General features: G+C 50.1%; 1 protein-coding gene across 6 annotated transcripts in view; it reads left to right on the forward strand.

Annotated features, from left to right (window-relative positions):
- Nucleotides 1–15,444, forward strand: part of Tnip1 (TNFAIP3 interacting protein 1) — a 56,644-nt gene that overhangs the window by 11,421 nt on the left and 29,779 nt on the right. For 3 of the 6 annotated variants that reach the window (XM_028775841.1, XM_028775843.1, XM_028775844.1), the window contains exons 1-2: nt 793–887; nt 14,442–14,613. The exons of 1 other annotated variant lie outside the window; for it this stretch is intronic. In XM_028775841.1, the coding sequence (XP_028631674.1) occupies nt 14,478–14,613 (136 nt within the window). In that variant the 5' untranslated portion in view covers nt 793–887; nt 14,442–14,477. Of the gene's footprint in view, nt 1–791; nt 888–14,441; nt 14,614–15,444 lie in introns of those variants that run through there. 2 more of the 6 variants (XM_028775842.1, XM_028775846.1) reach the window with 2 other exon arrangements.

The following is a 15,444-nucleotide window of genomic DNA, read 5'->3' on the forward strand; positions in this document are numbered from 1 at the left end:
GGCGGTGGTGGCGCACGCCTTTAATCCCAGCACTTGGGAAGCAGAGGCAGGCGGATTTCTGAGTTCAAGGCCAGCCTGGTCTACAGAGTGAGTTCCAGGACAGCCAGAGCTACACAGAGAAACCCTGTCTGGAACCCCCCCCCACACACAAAAAAACAAAAACAAACAAAAACAAAAAACAAAAAACAATTCCACAGACAGGAAAAGTCTCAATCTTTCTCCCAAAAGCATACCGTCCCCTCTGTTTAAAAGCTGTCCTTTATTCCAAGGTCAAGGCTTTCCAACTTTCAGAATCATATATGTTCACATCTGTGGAGCTCAGAGGTCAATGTCAGGTGGATTTCTTAAATGCTTTCCACTATACTTCGTGAGCTAGGGTCAATCACACACACACACACACACACACACACACACACACACAGCGCACGCACACGTCATACACATATGCACATGTGTATGTATGTGTGTATGATTCTTTCTAGTAGTGGTGGGCGAGGGGGGGTAGGGTAGGAAAAGAGGGGGCTCCTATATCCGAGGCTGGCCTCGAAATCAGACTCTTTCCTGCCTCGGCCTCTAAAGGACAGAGACAGCAGCAAACCCGTCTCTTGCTTTGCAGCAGAAGCTTAATGCACTCCCGCTGGGAGGTCCTCACCTTGCCCTGAGGCCTCCTAGGTTTGAGCCCTCAGCTGCTCCACCCAGAGGAGCCACTGCGGCTGTTTACATCGCAGACCCCGCCCCGCCGCCCAGCGCGCAGCGCCATTGGACAGACGGCCCGTCGGTCTCTGGGGACTTTCCCAGGGGCGTGGCGTGGCCCTGGCATTTCCTGATACCGACCGGAGCTTAGATTCGCCGAGTCTGGCTCTGGGCCCTGAAGCTCTCGTCCTAGGGTGAGCGGGGCCGCTGGGGGATGGGCGGACGGGAGGAGACCGGGGCCTGCGCGGGGCGCGTGGCCTAGTGGCGGGAGTCCCGGCACAGTGAATTGTCGCCGTCGCCAGGCTTGGGGGACTCCCGGCCGCAGGAGCCAACCAAGCGCGCATGCGCACCTCCTGCGGCGAGCCCTTAAGACCGGCTTGCGGACTCCAGCGAGCAAAGTTTTGGGTAGCGGTGTGCAGACGTCGTAATGACGAAAATCATCACCATACCCACACTTATTGGTCGATTTCCAGATAGTCTTGTTTGTTTTGAGACAAGGTCTCTATGTGTAACACTGCTCCGAAACTCGCTATATAGAGCAGGTTGGTCTCGAACTCACAGAGACCCTACTGCTTTAGTCTCTCCAGTGCGAGGATAAAAAGCGTGCAGCCAAATGCTGATCTAGTATGAAACTCATCCAACTGTGACATTTATTTATTCTAAGCATGATTGTTATTTTTTTTTTAATTACGTTTGCTTATTGTTTGCATATAAGGTTTCGGACAACTTGTCTGATTGCTTCCACCTGTGAGTTCCCGGAATTGAACTGAGGTCCTCCGGCTATGTGGCCAGCATCTTTACTGGCCATCTAGCCAGCCTTTCTCCATGAATTTTACTTTATATTTTCACCTCCCAAGTGAGAAAACACAGGTGTCGACGATTGGTCTTGTGCTGTGTATGCTAAAATCTGAACCCCAAGATCTGATTATTTCTTAGATGAGGGAATTCTCACATACCTTTGTTGTGTTAACCTTACTCCCCACTTTAAAGCTATTGGGTAAATAAAAGTGGCTACAGATAATTACTGGGGCGAATAGAGGTAGACGCTCACAGGTAGGGACCAAGAGGAGAAGAGAAAGATGAGGAAGGAGAGGAGGAGGAAGGAGGAGAAAGAAGATGGAGAAAGCGGGAGGTCTCCATTAGACATGATGGACCAGTAGTAGCAGGTGACGAGTGAAATGCCCCTAACAAACAGACTGAAGGAACAGAAATAACCCAACTCAAAACAACAAGAACTTGGGGAGTCCAGCTGGGAATTAGCCTGTCTAGTGTTAGAAAAAATAGATTAGGGGTAATTCGACCAGTAATTGTGCTGAAGCTGACTGAATAAATCTAGTAGGCCTCAGTCTTAATTATTGGAGGCTGGGCAGGTCAAACAAATTAAGAACTAATAGAGTATTTGATAACATTTAAGGCAGCACCAAGCAACTTGCAAATTGGGATCACACAACTAGTGAATTGCCAAGTCAGGATTCCAACCAGGCATTTGGCTGCAAAGCCCCCTGCTCCATCCCTCTTGAGATTGTTTTGTATACCTGAGGGGCATTTGTGCACACAGATGCTGGGTAGATACAGTGAGTTTCTGGGAATAATTTAGGAGTGGTCGGTTTTGGTTTTGTGTCTGTGTGTGTGCGTGTGTGTTTTCTACTTTGGCCTGTGCCTAACAGCCGTGCGCTGTGGGAAGTTTCTGTGCCTCTGTGTGAGATCATGTGTGTGGAAGTGGGTTGTACTGTGCCTGTATTCAACTTGTACCCGGCAGTGGGTGGGAATTTGGTGCTGTCAGCGGTGAGGAACTGTTTTGGTAAAGGGGAGGGAGGGACTTTCGTGGATGAAGCAAAAGCCTCAGCAGCAGCCATCCCCACCCCCTTGCTGAATGGCAGTGTGGGAAACGGTGTGGATTCCTGATGCATCATTTTGATTTCACAGTCAGTCAGAGTGGGATTTGATCAGCTCTTACTCACACTGCCAACAATGAGGGGTGTGGTAGAGGGGAATTCACACTCAAGAGTGGACAGTCAGGGGACTCTCAGAATTTTTTTTTTTTTTTTTTTGGTCCTTGAGGGAGGTCATTGTGTTAGGAGAATGGAATATTCACACTAACTAAGCAGGCTCAGTGTCTCTTTGTACCTAGAAAATGGCCTGTGAGACTAACCCATAATGATAATTCTAGTAACTTTACATTGAAAAGTCTTTTAAACGTGTAGTTTTTACATTCAGAAATCATTTACTCTTTTTTTTTTTTTTTTTTGGAGACAGTGTCTCTTAGTCCAGGCTGACCTTAACCTTGACTGGATTCCTGGTCCTCCCGTCTGCTGGAGATGCTGGCTCTCACTTATTCTTTCTGACCTGATAGTAGTCTCATATTTTAGCTGGGCCCTCTGTCCGTTTTCAGTTTTACATTTACTCATTTGTACTTGGGGGTGAGTGCGTGCCACGGTATCCATGGCCACATGGAAGTCAGAGAACATCATTCAGGAGTTGTCTCTATCATACGGGTTTCTGGGCTTGAACTCCGGTTGTCCGACTTCATGACAAACACCTCTACTCTCCAAGCTGTCTGGCCAGTTGTAAATTGTTACTCTGTTTTATTTTGTAATAGGGTCTTCATAGCTGAGGCTGGCCTTGAATTAATTTTGTAGCAGAACTTCTGATCCTCCGGCATCCACAATTGAGTGCTGGGATTAGAGACATGCACCGCTCTGCCTGGTTTGTATGGTACTGGAGGTTGAACCCAGAGCTTCATTCCTGCTAGGCAAGCACTGTACCAGCTCAGGACTGTACTCCTAGTCCCAAAGGCCCTGTTCTTTTTCTTCTGGCTTAGACTGTCATCATGACTATGTCCTGGGAAAATGTTTAAGTGTTAGTCCTCTGTGGACACGTTTAACCTTGACCCTCTGAGAGCAGTGAACGGGGGGGGGGGAGCACTGAGAATATTTATATATCTGGTCATATTGTCCACGCCACATGGGTGTCCTGTGAATGTGGGTACAGTATAGATGGTACAGTATAGGTGCCTGTTCCTGGATGCCCATAGCAGCTCCCCTGGGGCCCCAGGAAGCCATGAGTCTGACTCATTTCTTCACCCCCAGTGCTGTGTCTCTGGCGTCCCTGCTGGGTCAGACCGACCTGGTTTGAGAATGGTGGTGCTCTGAAAGGTTGTTTGTCTGCCTCCCTGTACTGGGTACTGGCTCCTTTCTGTGCCCACTGTGATTTGGCAGGCCCCTGCTACCTCCTTTTTTCCCAGTTGTATGTGTGCTTAGCCTGTTCTCATGCTGAGCCCTCACATCTGTCATCCAAGTGCTCAGACCAGTTTCTAGCCCTTCCCTAGGCTGCTTTTTCCTTATCTGTCAAGTCTCAGCTCAAATGTCACCTCCTTAGAGGGGACCTTCCCTGCTCTTCCTATGCAAAACAGACCCCCCTCTCACTTTCTGTCATGTTACTACTTTGCTCATTCATTTGTCGTGATCTAAAGTAAATTTATTTGTGAGCCAAGTGTGGTGGTGCGGCCACTTACTCCCTACACTCAGGAGACAGAAGAAAGCAGATCTCTCTGAGTTCAAGGCCAGCGTGATCTACAATAGTGAGTTCTAGGATGGATCGCAGAAGGGGGTGTTCCCTAATGTCCCTCGGAACACTCAGCTGGCTCGTGTTCAGTAGGCTGCATCCATGTGAGAGAGCCTGGTTTTGCCTTCCAGGGCTCCTCCTGGTTGGGAGCTCTTCCTGACAGCATCAGGAACCAGGGGACAGTGAATTAAGGCTAGCCACCATGGATATGGCTAGGGTGTGAAGTCATTCAGGGGCACCTGATTAAGAGGGGCTTCCAGAAGTAAGTGGTGTTAATGGTGGGCCCTGGAAAGATGGAAGGTACAAAGTAGGGCCTGGACCTTTTAGGGGGCTGAATGGACATAGCAGATAGGGTGTGAGGTTGTGCTTAGTTGGGAAGCTGTCAGCTAAGCTGGACTGGGCAAGACACCTCCCCACCCGCAAAAGATCCCAGGCATGGTAGTGCCTGTTTGGACACTTGGATGGCTAGGCTTCAACAGCTGACCTGATGGGTCTCAGTGCTAACTGTGAGGCTAGTACAGTCTCCATCCCTGTGACTGACAGCTCCTAGTGCAGACTAGGTGGGTGTGCACCCCTTGCTTCCTTGCGCAGCTCCAAGGGACGGCAGCGTCACCCCGCAGCATAGTGGAAGATTTGTGCTGGCTGAGGTTATTGTTGAGGCTATTAGATTCTCAGCCACAGGCAGCAAGTGACTCCACTTCCCAGGCCTCTGGTTAACTCACCTCCAACCCTCTCCTGGCCTGTGTTCTGTGTGTGCTGAGTCCTCTCTGAATGATTTGTCCTTTGCTCTGTCCCAGATGTTGGGCCCAGGATATGGCCCAGGATATGACTCAGTGGAGTACTTACCTACAGTAGTGAACTTTGGGTCTAAGTTTGCATAAATCAGGTGTGTTTAGTGAACACCTATAATCCCAGTACTAAGAAGGTAGTGACAAGAGAGGTCATTCTTTGCTAATGTTTTGAGTTCAGAGCCAGCCCTGTCTCAAAAATCCAAATGAGTTCTTCAAATGGTAAAAACCCAGCCATTGCCCCACCCCCTTGTCTGTTCATTAGGTGGTCCTCGGTGGCTCTAGCTAGGCCAGGCCTTTCTGTGCCTCCCTGTTGATATCTCTGGCTTGCCCCTCTGCTGCCTGTCTACCTTGACCCTGGGAGGGGTGTCATGTCCCCAAGCACAGGCCTAGGCAACCACCAAGCTGTTCCCTGAGCCCTGGGGCACTTTGTCTGCTAAGCACAAGGGTGGACACACCAAGACCTCAGCCTTGGGCAAGTTCACTCACAGATGAGGGAGTGATGGCTCTGGGGCCTAGTCACTGGACCCTGAGATTACTCTTGTAGGGTGAAGTCACTAGGTCAGGGACCTCTAGGTCCCTCAGCTCTGACCTTCAGTTGGCTAGCCTCGGCTTACTGCCAGTCACTGTTTTTGAGACAGGCTCTCTCCTCCTGGCCTAGGACTCACCAATTAGGCTACATTGGCTGGCCAGTCAATTCTGAGGATTTACCTGCGTCCACCTCCTCAGCTCTTGTCTTACAGACAGTGTCCCCAGGCTGGCCTTGCATTTGTGCCAGGATTGCAGGTGTGAGCCACTATGTTTGGCTTCTGGCTTTTTAGATTTATCATTACATTTATCCTGTATCTGTCGGGGAGAACTTACAAAGGAATGGGATTCTCTCCTATCATCTGGGTTCCTGATATCAAACACCGGTTGTCAGTTTAGGGAGCAAGCACCTTCACCCCCTTAGCCACCTCACTACTCCCCCCCCCCACCCCTGCCATCTTAAATGTGTATTCTGAGACTCGAACGTGGCATTTTCTGCTTATGTGGTAGGCACATTACTGACTGAGCCATTTCCCCAGTGCTCTCTTGTATTTCTTCAAACTTAATAAGAACTGGTGTGTCCCTGACCAGCGTGTAACTTTGTTTTGGATGCTGTCAGTGTGTTCCGAGCCTCTCACTGTCCAGTTCTAACACAACTTGCATATGAAAGAGTCATCAGCATCTGCATCTGCTGCCCCATTCATTGTCACTGATGTGCTGTATTCCCTGAGATATCCCCACAGTTTATCAACTCATTTCCCCCTTTTGGGGATCATTTGCTGCCCTTTGACATGAGCATCTGAGAATCTTCCTGATTTAGCCTTTCTCTTTCTAGCCCTGTTGTAGCCACTGTGGCTCTGGTTTGGGTTTCACAGTAAGGTTCACAGACAGCTCTATGGCTCCTGTTTGGTTCACAGAGCCAGGTTTGACTCTAAAATTCTCTTCCCACCATATTTGGTATAAGGAGAATTCTCAAACACTGGCATCTTCCTCTGAGAGGGGAGTTACAGGGTTGCATAAGATAGGAGTGACATTTGGGCGCCGAGAGACAGGCTACTCTGGGTGCCCTCCCTCTTGTCCTGATGTTGGCCTCTCAGCTGATGGTGGAGGCCACCCTGGCTCAGTGGTACCCCTTGTCAGTTCTCAGCTGTAGCTGAGGGGAGGAATGTGGGTATGAAGGACAGTGGGTGTGGTAGATAGGCTGTCAATCAACCCTTTGAAACCTGCTGGTGACAGGAGCATTGGGACTGGGAAGTGATACTGTGATTTAAGCCCCACTTTGATTCTGGAGAACTAGTCTTGGGGTAGGCCCTGTCCTCTGGACTTGGCTCTCTGGGAGCAGAGCAGGGATCATGTTGGGTGTGGGTACCCAAGGCTGGTGCTTGTTCCTGGCCTGGGGTACATACCAGCAGTCTGGATTTTCTCTTCCCCTTTTTGGCCTCTGTGGGTACCTGCGCTTGTGAGGTGGAGCTCTGAAGGGTCAGGGTTTTAAAGCCATTCTTGGCTACATAGCAGATAAGAGGCTAGACTGGGCTAAATGAGACTGTGTCTCAAAGATAAAAGGAAAGATGGACAAGCCCTGCCTAAGGTGAAAGTTGTGCCCTCCCCTCCCCACCTATTGTGTAGAGCCTAGATCTCTTCTACAGAGTTAAGGAAAGACTTGAGAAGACAGCAGCCCTCATCTAGGGTTGTTAACCAGGAGGGTTTGGCATGTATTCTTCCACACTATTTGTTGTGTATATTTAGGGTATGTGCCATGTCACACATAATGTGCACTTGGCTTTTTATTGTATGTGCATTTTTTCCATGTCTTCACAAAGCAGTGAACGTCATGGGTTTGATTGCTGTGTAGTGTTCCACAGATTGACAGCACCTTAGTTTATCTATCAATATCCTTTTGATGGCCACTCAGGATACTTTTGCTATTATGAAGCATATAACAGTCTGCTTTCCATCCAGCTCCTGTGTGGGCTGCTGCAGAAATCTAGAAGCCTTGATAAAGGTTCACTGGGTAGGTTAAGTTCTGCATACTGGATAAGGGAAATAGCCTCCATCTTGCTTCTGTATGGGAGGGCTTGAGTCCTGATTCTAAGCTTGGCCTGCAGACAACGCAGGCTGGTGACAGCATTGATAAAGGCCATTGTCATCCTGAGATCACTTGAAGGAGCGCAGGCCTGCTTTGCTGCACAGTCTTGGAGGTTTTGGCACTGCTCCATGGTCACTTGTGATTGCTTTGGTCCTGTGGTAAGATGGCATAGCACAGTGGGGAGCATGTGCGGAGAGGGGGAGCACAGAGTCACAGAGTCACTCGCCTACTAGGCCATGAATCGGAAGGGAGAATGAGGCACCCTGGGACCAAGCTTTGTAATATGTGGGGCTTTGTCACTATCCAACTATAGCAGATACTTTTCTCTGTAGGAGACCCAACTGTAAGAAACACATGTGAGTGCCAGGGCTCTGTCAACAAATACATGTGTGTGGGTGTGTGTGTGTGGGTGTTTTTTTTTTTTTTTACCTGAACATGTGGAAGCAAAAGTCCCTGTGTTCACGAGGCAACACCTGAGTATTGTGTGCAGTCCCAGGGCCTGCTGCAGCTACTAGGGTAGTGGACTGGCAGGTGGTGGGGCAATGCCAAGAACAAGACCTGGTCAGCCACCAGGGACGCCTTGAGATGCTAGACCTTACTGGCTAGCATGAGAAGAGTGACATCTTGCTCCTTACCCTTGGGACCTGGGACAATAAGGGCCATCGGAAGTATAATTAGGAGCAGTGCAGGCACTGTTATGCCAAGTGCCAAATTCACTCTGGTAGAAGCCCTGTCTCCTCAGCTGCTGTTGCCTTCCAGCCCGAAATAACTGCAGGTCAGGGCAGACAGAGATGGAAGCCAGGGCCTGGACCTTTCCTTGTGGGATTCTACCTCCTGCCTCCTTGGGCACTGGAAGCTGAATTACTGTTGTACCATAAAAAGCTGTGTGTCCTCAGGAAGATGACTTAATGCCTCTGAGTCTGCTCCCGCAGTTGTTTAAGCAGGTGGATTGGCCTCCTTGCTGGAAAAGAAGGATAAGCACAATATACTCTGAGTGAGGTGATAGGTGTCAAGGTTCAGCCAGGACCTAGTGTGTGGTGGTGCTGAACTAGCCATTTTGTGTCATTAATTCACCCACCTGAGCACTCCTTGTGTATATCATCGTTACCCAACTGAATCCCAGCTTGGGTGTCGTGGGGACAGTAGGGACTCCCTCTGTAGCGGAGCACAGGAGAGGGAAGAGGCCTGGGGAGGGATGTGTGCTGTGCTAGAGGGACACAGTCCCCAGCTTTGGCTGGAATCCTTCGTGTCTTGTAGAAGCTGGGCCTGTCAACAGGCATCAGCCCAAGGCCTTTGCTTCCCTGAATAAATTCATGGACAGACTGATGAGTCTAGAGTCCCTCAGGCTGTAGAGGATGAGCTGGGGATTGATGACAGCCCCGTGAAGGCCAGAAAGCTGGGCTGTGGTAGATCCTGAACTGTTAGAACTAGAAAGGACCTTAAAAAATGTCCAGTCCAGTCCAGCATGAAGGAGCGTGCCTGGGATCCAGCACTAGAGAAATGGAGGCAGGCAAATCACATCCAGAGTTGTCCTTGGCTGAACATGGCTGTATCCCAGGACTCAGAAGGCACAGGGAAGTCTGAGTTTGAGGCTAGCCTTGTAATCAGATCCTGTCTCAAAAACCTAAGAACAGCTGGGGATATCACTGAGCAACAGAGTGATTACCTAGCATGTGGGTTCCGTCCACAGCTCCACAGTACATAAATAAATAGCAGGATCCTGGGGGAGAGGCAGAGCCAAGTACTTGGTCCATAAACATGAAAGGGACTGAGTTTGGTTCCTAGAACCCACACCAAAAAACGCACCCGTGATGTGATGGCTCCTACCTGTATTTCCACTGCTGCGGAGGAGACAGCAGATCCCTGGGCACTTCTTGGCCACGGAGCCTAGCCAAATCATTGAACCTGCGGGTCCCAATGAGAGACCCTGTCTCAAAAAGATGGTAGATAGCTCCCGAGGAATGACACAGAAGGTTGACCTTGGTGTGCGTGCACACATACCAGCACCTACATTCACACACACCTATGCCTGTGTGTGTACACACAGGCAAAACAAAATAAAGGCCAATCTAGGGTGGAGTGTCAGGGGGGCGGGTCTTAGGTCAGTGGTGCATAGTGGAAGGCCCCCTTGCCCTTTACTGAACACCTGCAGTGTGCCACGTACTATGCTGGGTCCCACCTGGTCACTGCATGGGATGTCTCGTCGTGAAGCATGGTTCTTGTTGAGTAAATCACGTTTGGGAAATAAAGTCTGAAATGAGAACTCCTCACTGCCATGCACAGAGGCACCATTTAATGTCTTCATCGTAGCCTGGGTAGGTCTTCATATTCTTCTTTTGCAGATGAGCAGTTGATGCTCAGAATGGATGAGTGGCTGGCTCAACATCCCATAGCTGCAGGATGGACAGAGTTGGGCCTGGTGCAGTGAGACCCCGGGTGCATTGTAATAAATCAGACGATGCCAGTGTGTGGCCTGTTCATCTCATCTTTCCTGGTCCTGGGCAGAACCTTCATCCTGATTCTACGGCTGTACATCTCTGTTCCTTGGCCTGCTCTAAGTCGTGAGGCTCAGGTCACTCCCATCCTTTGGCTATTAGGACAACACCATCTTGTCTAGTTAGCTGGCTTCTCTAAGTCTCATTTAGGCTTCCTCCCTTTGCCTAAGAGTACTGGAGTCCAAGGTCATCTAGCAGAGGAGGGAGCAGGCAGCTTCTGTTCTGAACCTTCTTTCTCTCTGTGTTCTGACCACACCCACTGTCATATCTCAACTCTGCCTCTGCTAGGGACATAGACCTTTGCTACCATAATATGACGTCGTCCTAGGGCTGTTCCCTTGGTGCCAGGAGACCTTTGCTGTCTCCAGGTATGTCATAGCTGTCCCTTGAACACCCAGAAACCAGAAGTATTAGTGAGGCTTAAGTCCTCAAATGGGGCTTGGTAATCTTGTCTCTCACACATGCCTTCTTCCCAGGGCTTTTGGGACAGTAAGGTTAAAAAAAAAAAAAAACCAATGCCTGAGACATAGTACTTTATAAATGCTATAAGTGGTTATGCAAATTAGTCTGACTTTGGGGTCAGGGAGCCCTTCCCAGTGGTTCAGTATCTCCTCCTTCTTAGTGTCCGTTCCCACCTTCTCAGCCATTAAAACATGGCTCTGGCAAGGCAGACTCAGACAGTCAGGGGCTGAATGTGGATTTAATGTGGTTCTGACCCTTCCAGCTCTCTCTTCCAGAAGTCAGGGATGGGAGTCCACTCTGCTGCACCCTTCCGCCCCAAGCACACCCCAGCTGCTCCCCAGCTATAGTGTGTTCAGGATCCCTTCATCTGGTATTGTTGGTTGGCCAGTGAGTGTAGGTCAGTTTCTGTCCTCAGACCAGGCCTCTCTAGGTCCATCATGTAGCCCCAGATCTAGTCCAGGGAAAGTCATGAAGAACTCCTTACTCTCAGCAGCCCAAGGCCTGCTTAACTCTCTGGCTGTCTCTATCGGTGTCTTTCTCTGTCTTGGGCAAGGTATCGGTGTCTCCCTACAGGAAGATTCCTTACTGAATGGTGGCTTCTGTATAGGTGGCTGCCTCCTATTGTGCTCTGATGAATGGAGAGTTTTGGGGTTTAGTCTGATGGTGTGTACACAAATGCTAAATTGTGATCCCCAAGATCTGGTTATCTCCAGATGAGGGGATTCTCACACACACCAGCCATTGTTGTGTATACCTTGCTCCCCATTGTAAAACTATTGGGTAAATAAAACTGGCTACAGCTAGTTACTGGGGAGAATAGAAGTAGGTAGAACTTTGTTACTGGGCTTGGGATGGCAGGGAGGGATAGAGAGGGAGGGATAGACAGATGGACAGAATGGGAGAACTGGCAGACAGAATGGGGGAACAGAAGAAAAGGAGGTTGCTGTGAGGGGAGATAGAGACTTGAGAGTCAAGGTTAGGAGACAGTTTGGTCACTTTCTGTGTGACTTTGTCAGGTGGAAGCTTCAGGGAAGCAGAGCCCAAGCCCACCATTGTGCCAGGGCTTCAGAAAGCAGCCAGTGCTGAAGTCCAGCACACATCCATTTCAGGGCTCGGAGCCTGAAGGGAGCCTGGCCCCTGCCCGACTCTTGTCTTCCCTCAAGGTCATTGCCCTGTCCACTCTGGTCATGTTTCCCATGAACCTCTTGTTTGTTAGCCCCTGTATACCAGTGTGCCACCTAGCCTTGTCTGGGTGTCTCTGGGAGACAGTAGCAGAGATTCTAGAAGTGTGGGTTTAGCACCCTGCCACCATGCACATGCCACAGCAGTGATGGCTGATCTGGTTGGGTGCTTTAAACATAGCCTCTTGGGAGATAGGGTAAGTCCCTTCCGGCTCTGGGCCTTGAAATGGATGTGTTTGTTTGTTTATTAATTTCATTTTTATTGGTTATTTTTTTATTTACAGTTCAAATAAAATGGGTGTGTATCAGACCTCTATAACTGCTTTCTGAAGAAGCCTAACACAAAGGTGGGGTAGGCCTCTGATTCCCTGTAGCTTCCACCTGCTGAAAAAGTCACACAGAAAGTGTCCAGACTGTCTGGAACTTTGACTCTGAGTCTACTGTGGACCCAAAGGTGTGGGGCTGGAGACCAGACCACCTGCAGCTACTTGCCACTCAGGGTGTCTCCAGCCTCGATTTCTCTGTTTGTGAACTCTGTTCCTCCCTTTGGGTTGACCCTCCCCCCCATCCTGTGCTGGTGACTAAGAAAAAGAAATATGTAAAGCCTATTTCTGTCCAGGAATGTATCAGGCTAATAGACAGATGCTGGCTCCAGCCAGCTATAGTCACGTGGTGGCAAGCATTGGTGAGCAGAGGTCAGGCTGGCCAGAGGTCTGAGCGCCCAGCTGTCTGCTGGTCCTGCCCGGTACTTCACCTACACTGACTCCTTTTGCTAAGGGTACATCAGTGTTTGCCACTCTGCAGTGCATTCTGACCTTTTGAGTTAAAAAAAAATAAAGGCTGTCCTAGCCAGCAATATGTGGGTTGTGTGGGCAGCTGTCCTTTGCCTCACAGGACCCGGCAGGGTGTGGGTAGCACTTACTGTGGGTGTTCAGCCTGTGTTTGTCAGCCTTGGGGTGGGGGTGAGGCACTTGTTACAGCTTTGTTTTTCCTTTTGGCCAAGTGTGTTCCACCAATACTCTTGGTAAAGGGGTCTGCCGGCTTTGGGGCTGTGGGTGTGGCTGTGTTGGTATGCAAGGCTTCAGTTCCATCCCCAGCATTAGAAGGTTCTTAGCACTGAGGGAAGCAGCTAGAGCGACAATTCTTAACTTATGGATTTCAACCCCTTTGAGAGCGGGGGTGCCAAATGACCTTTTACAAGGGTCACAGATCAGATACCCCGTATATCAGATATTTACATTGTGATTCATAACGGTAGCAAAATTATAGTTAAAAAGTAGCAACAAAAATAATTTTATGGCTAGGAGTCACTACAACATGAAGACCAGTATTAAAGGGTCACACTGTTAGGAAGGTTGAGAACTACTGAGCAAGAGGCTGTTTGGTGGCCTGGGCCTACCCTACAAATGAGTTTGAACTCTGCCACCCTGGCCTGTATTGTGGGAGCTGTGGGTTCCCATCATGTGTATCTAGCAAGGGCAGGAGCTGTGACCCTTCCAGGCAGAGCTCTGCGGCTGATGCCTGCTCGCTGGCGTTGCCCTTTGTCTGGGATACAAGCTCAGTGGCCTCTGTTGTCGCTTTATAAAATGAGCATTGCTGGGCACCCAATAGAATGCATCAGAGACAAACATGCAGTTAATGAATGGTGTGACACCACTATCACTAACCCTGCTGCATGCCTGTCTTGAATGGACAGTGTGGAGGTCAAAATAGCCATTGAGGCTCCTGACTGAAGCAGTTTTTACTGAGGGCTGATGATGTTGGGATCTCAGTACCCACAAGTCTACAGTTTCTCCATAGATAAACTCTCTTTGGAGTTAATGCTCAACACCCCAGACTGGTACCCAGTACCCAGACCAGTACCCCACATCCAGACTACTACTTAGCACCCAGATTAGGCCTCATCTAACCCCAGAAGTCGTAGTCGAATGAATGAATGAAGGCTGCTTTACTAGGGCTCAGGACCAGGAGGCTGCAGTACTTGCAGGATGGTTTCAAATGAAATGAAGCAGAGAAACAACAGCTTACGGCAGAAGTGTGCTGCCCGGTGGTTTGGTGGGAAATTCTGCTTAAAACCAGATGGGACAGAGCAGTCATGACCTGAGACCTGAAGAGGAGGTTGGTGGTATGTTAGGCCTTAGCTGGGGTTTCCTCCTTACCTTAGAGATCATTTGTTTGAGTTTAAGGCTTCCATTCTCCAGGAGAGGTAGAGGGGCTCCTCTCACCCCATAGCCAGTTCATGACCAAGCCATTTACTCAAATGCTGTATGTTTGGGGTGTTCTCTTCATTACTGGTATTGTGATGGCATTATGAAGGGCCAAGCAGGCAGGAACTCGGGCCTCTCGTGACTCTTTTTCATGTTCTCTCACACCCATCACTTCATTTTACTGCCATTGCAAGTGAGCCACAGAGCAGTGCACCTCCTAAAAGAAGTGGATGCTGCTCGGGTTGCACTAGTAGAATCAGAACATCAGAGGTGTCTGCTGAACTCTGTGGTACTGTGGTCGGACCAGCCTATGTGAGGTGTTCTGTTCTGGGTCACAGGGACTGCTTTATAGAGCCTTGGCAGACTAGAGCATCATCCCCAGAAATGATGACCTAAGGGCCTGGCCAGCCCTCTGATATCTGCCGTTGTCCCTACAGCTAGGTGGCCGTCACGGCAGGGGTTGAGCCACCCTCATGGAAGGGAGAGGACCCTACCGGATCTACGACCCAGGGGGCAGCACGCCTCTGGGAGAGGTGTCCGCAGCTTTTGAACGTCTAGTGGAGGAGAATACTCGGCTGAAGGGAAAAATACAAGGGATAAAGATGTTAGGTAAAGCAGACCATGACCCTCCCCACGTTGGCCCTCTTCCCGAAGCCTGCAATGCCAGTCCCCTCACAAAGGCGGGCAGATACCTCTGCCCATCTGTGCTGCTGTCCCTGTGACCCAGAGTTGGGTCCTGGCATTTGTGTGCAGTTCTGTAGCCTGGTGATGGCATCCCCAGCCCTGACTTCTCCCGTCCCAAAGGGTATCCTTGAGGGACCAGGAGGGAAACATGAATGGGAAGAGAAGTAGAAGGCCCAGTTTGTAGACCTGGAACCAGAATGGTCTCCTGTTGGAGACATGAAGTATGCAAGATCAATGTACAGGGCAGCCCCGGAACCCAGGGCTTGGATGCCAGGCCAGGAGCAGAGCTGGCTCAGAGCTCAGTGCGGCAGGGCCCTGGGCCTTGTTCCTCCAGCTTCCGCTCAAGCTATCCCCATTGTCCAGCCCACCCCTCCCCCCTCCTTGCCCACCCTGACCACTGCGCTGCATGCTTCTCCTTGGTGCAGGACCTTCACTGACTCCCTCACTCTCCTCACACTGTGTCTGGAGGTCCCGTTCTTTGAGTTCAGCCTTCGTGTGGAAGGCCTAGCACCCTGGCTTTCCAAGCATTTCCCCCTGCTTGGCGGAACCCACTTGCATTGGTGGTGGGTGGGGGTTGGGAGTTTTCCTTTCTCTAGCTGCAGAAGGGAAACCGAGGCTTAGAATGCAGGCAGTCCCATGAGAAGCCCTTGCTTTCTGCAGGGGCAGTGGAGGGAGAGGGGGAATGGCCAGATATGGAGGGAGAGGTGGGCAGGAATAGATCAGAGGTGGAAGGTTTCCGTAGGCCTCACTTCCAGA

This window comes from Grammomys surdaster, unplaced genomic scaffold (assembly GCF_004785775.1).
Source record: "Grammomys surdaster isolate TR1022 unplaced genomic scaffold, NIH_TR_1.0 262, whole genome shotgun sequence".
Taxonomy (NCBI): domain Eukaryota; kingdom Metazoa; phylum Chordata; class Mammalia; order Rodentia; family Muridae; genus Grammomys; species Grammomys surdaster.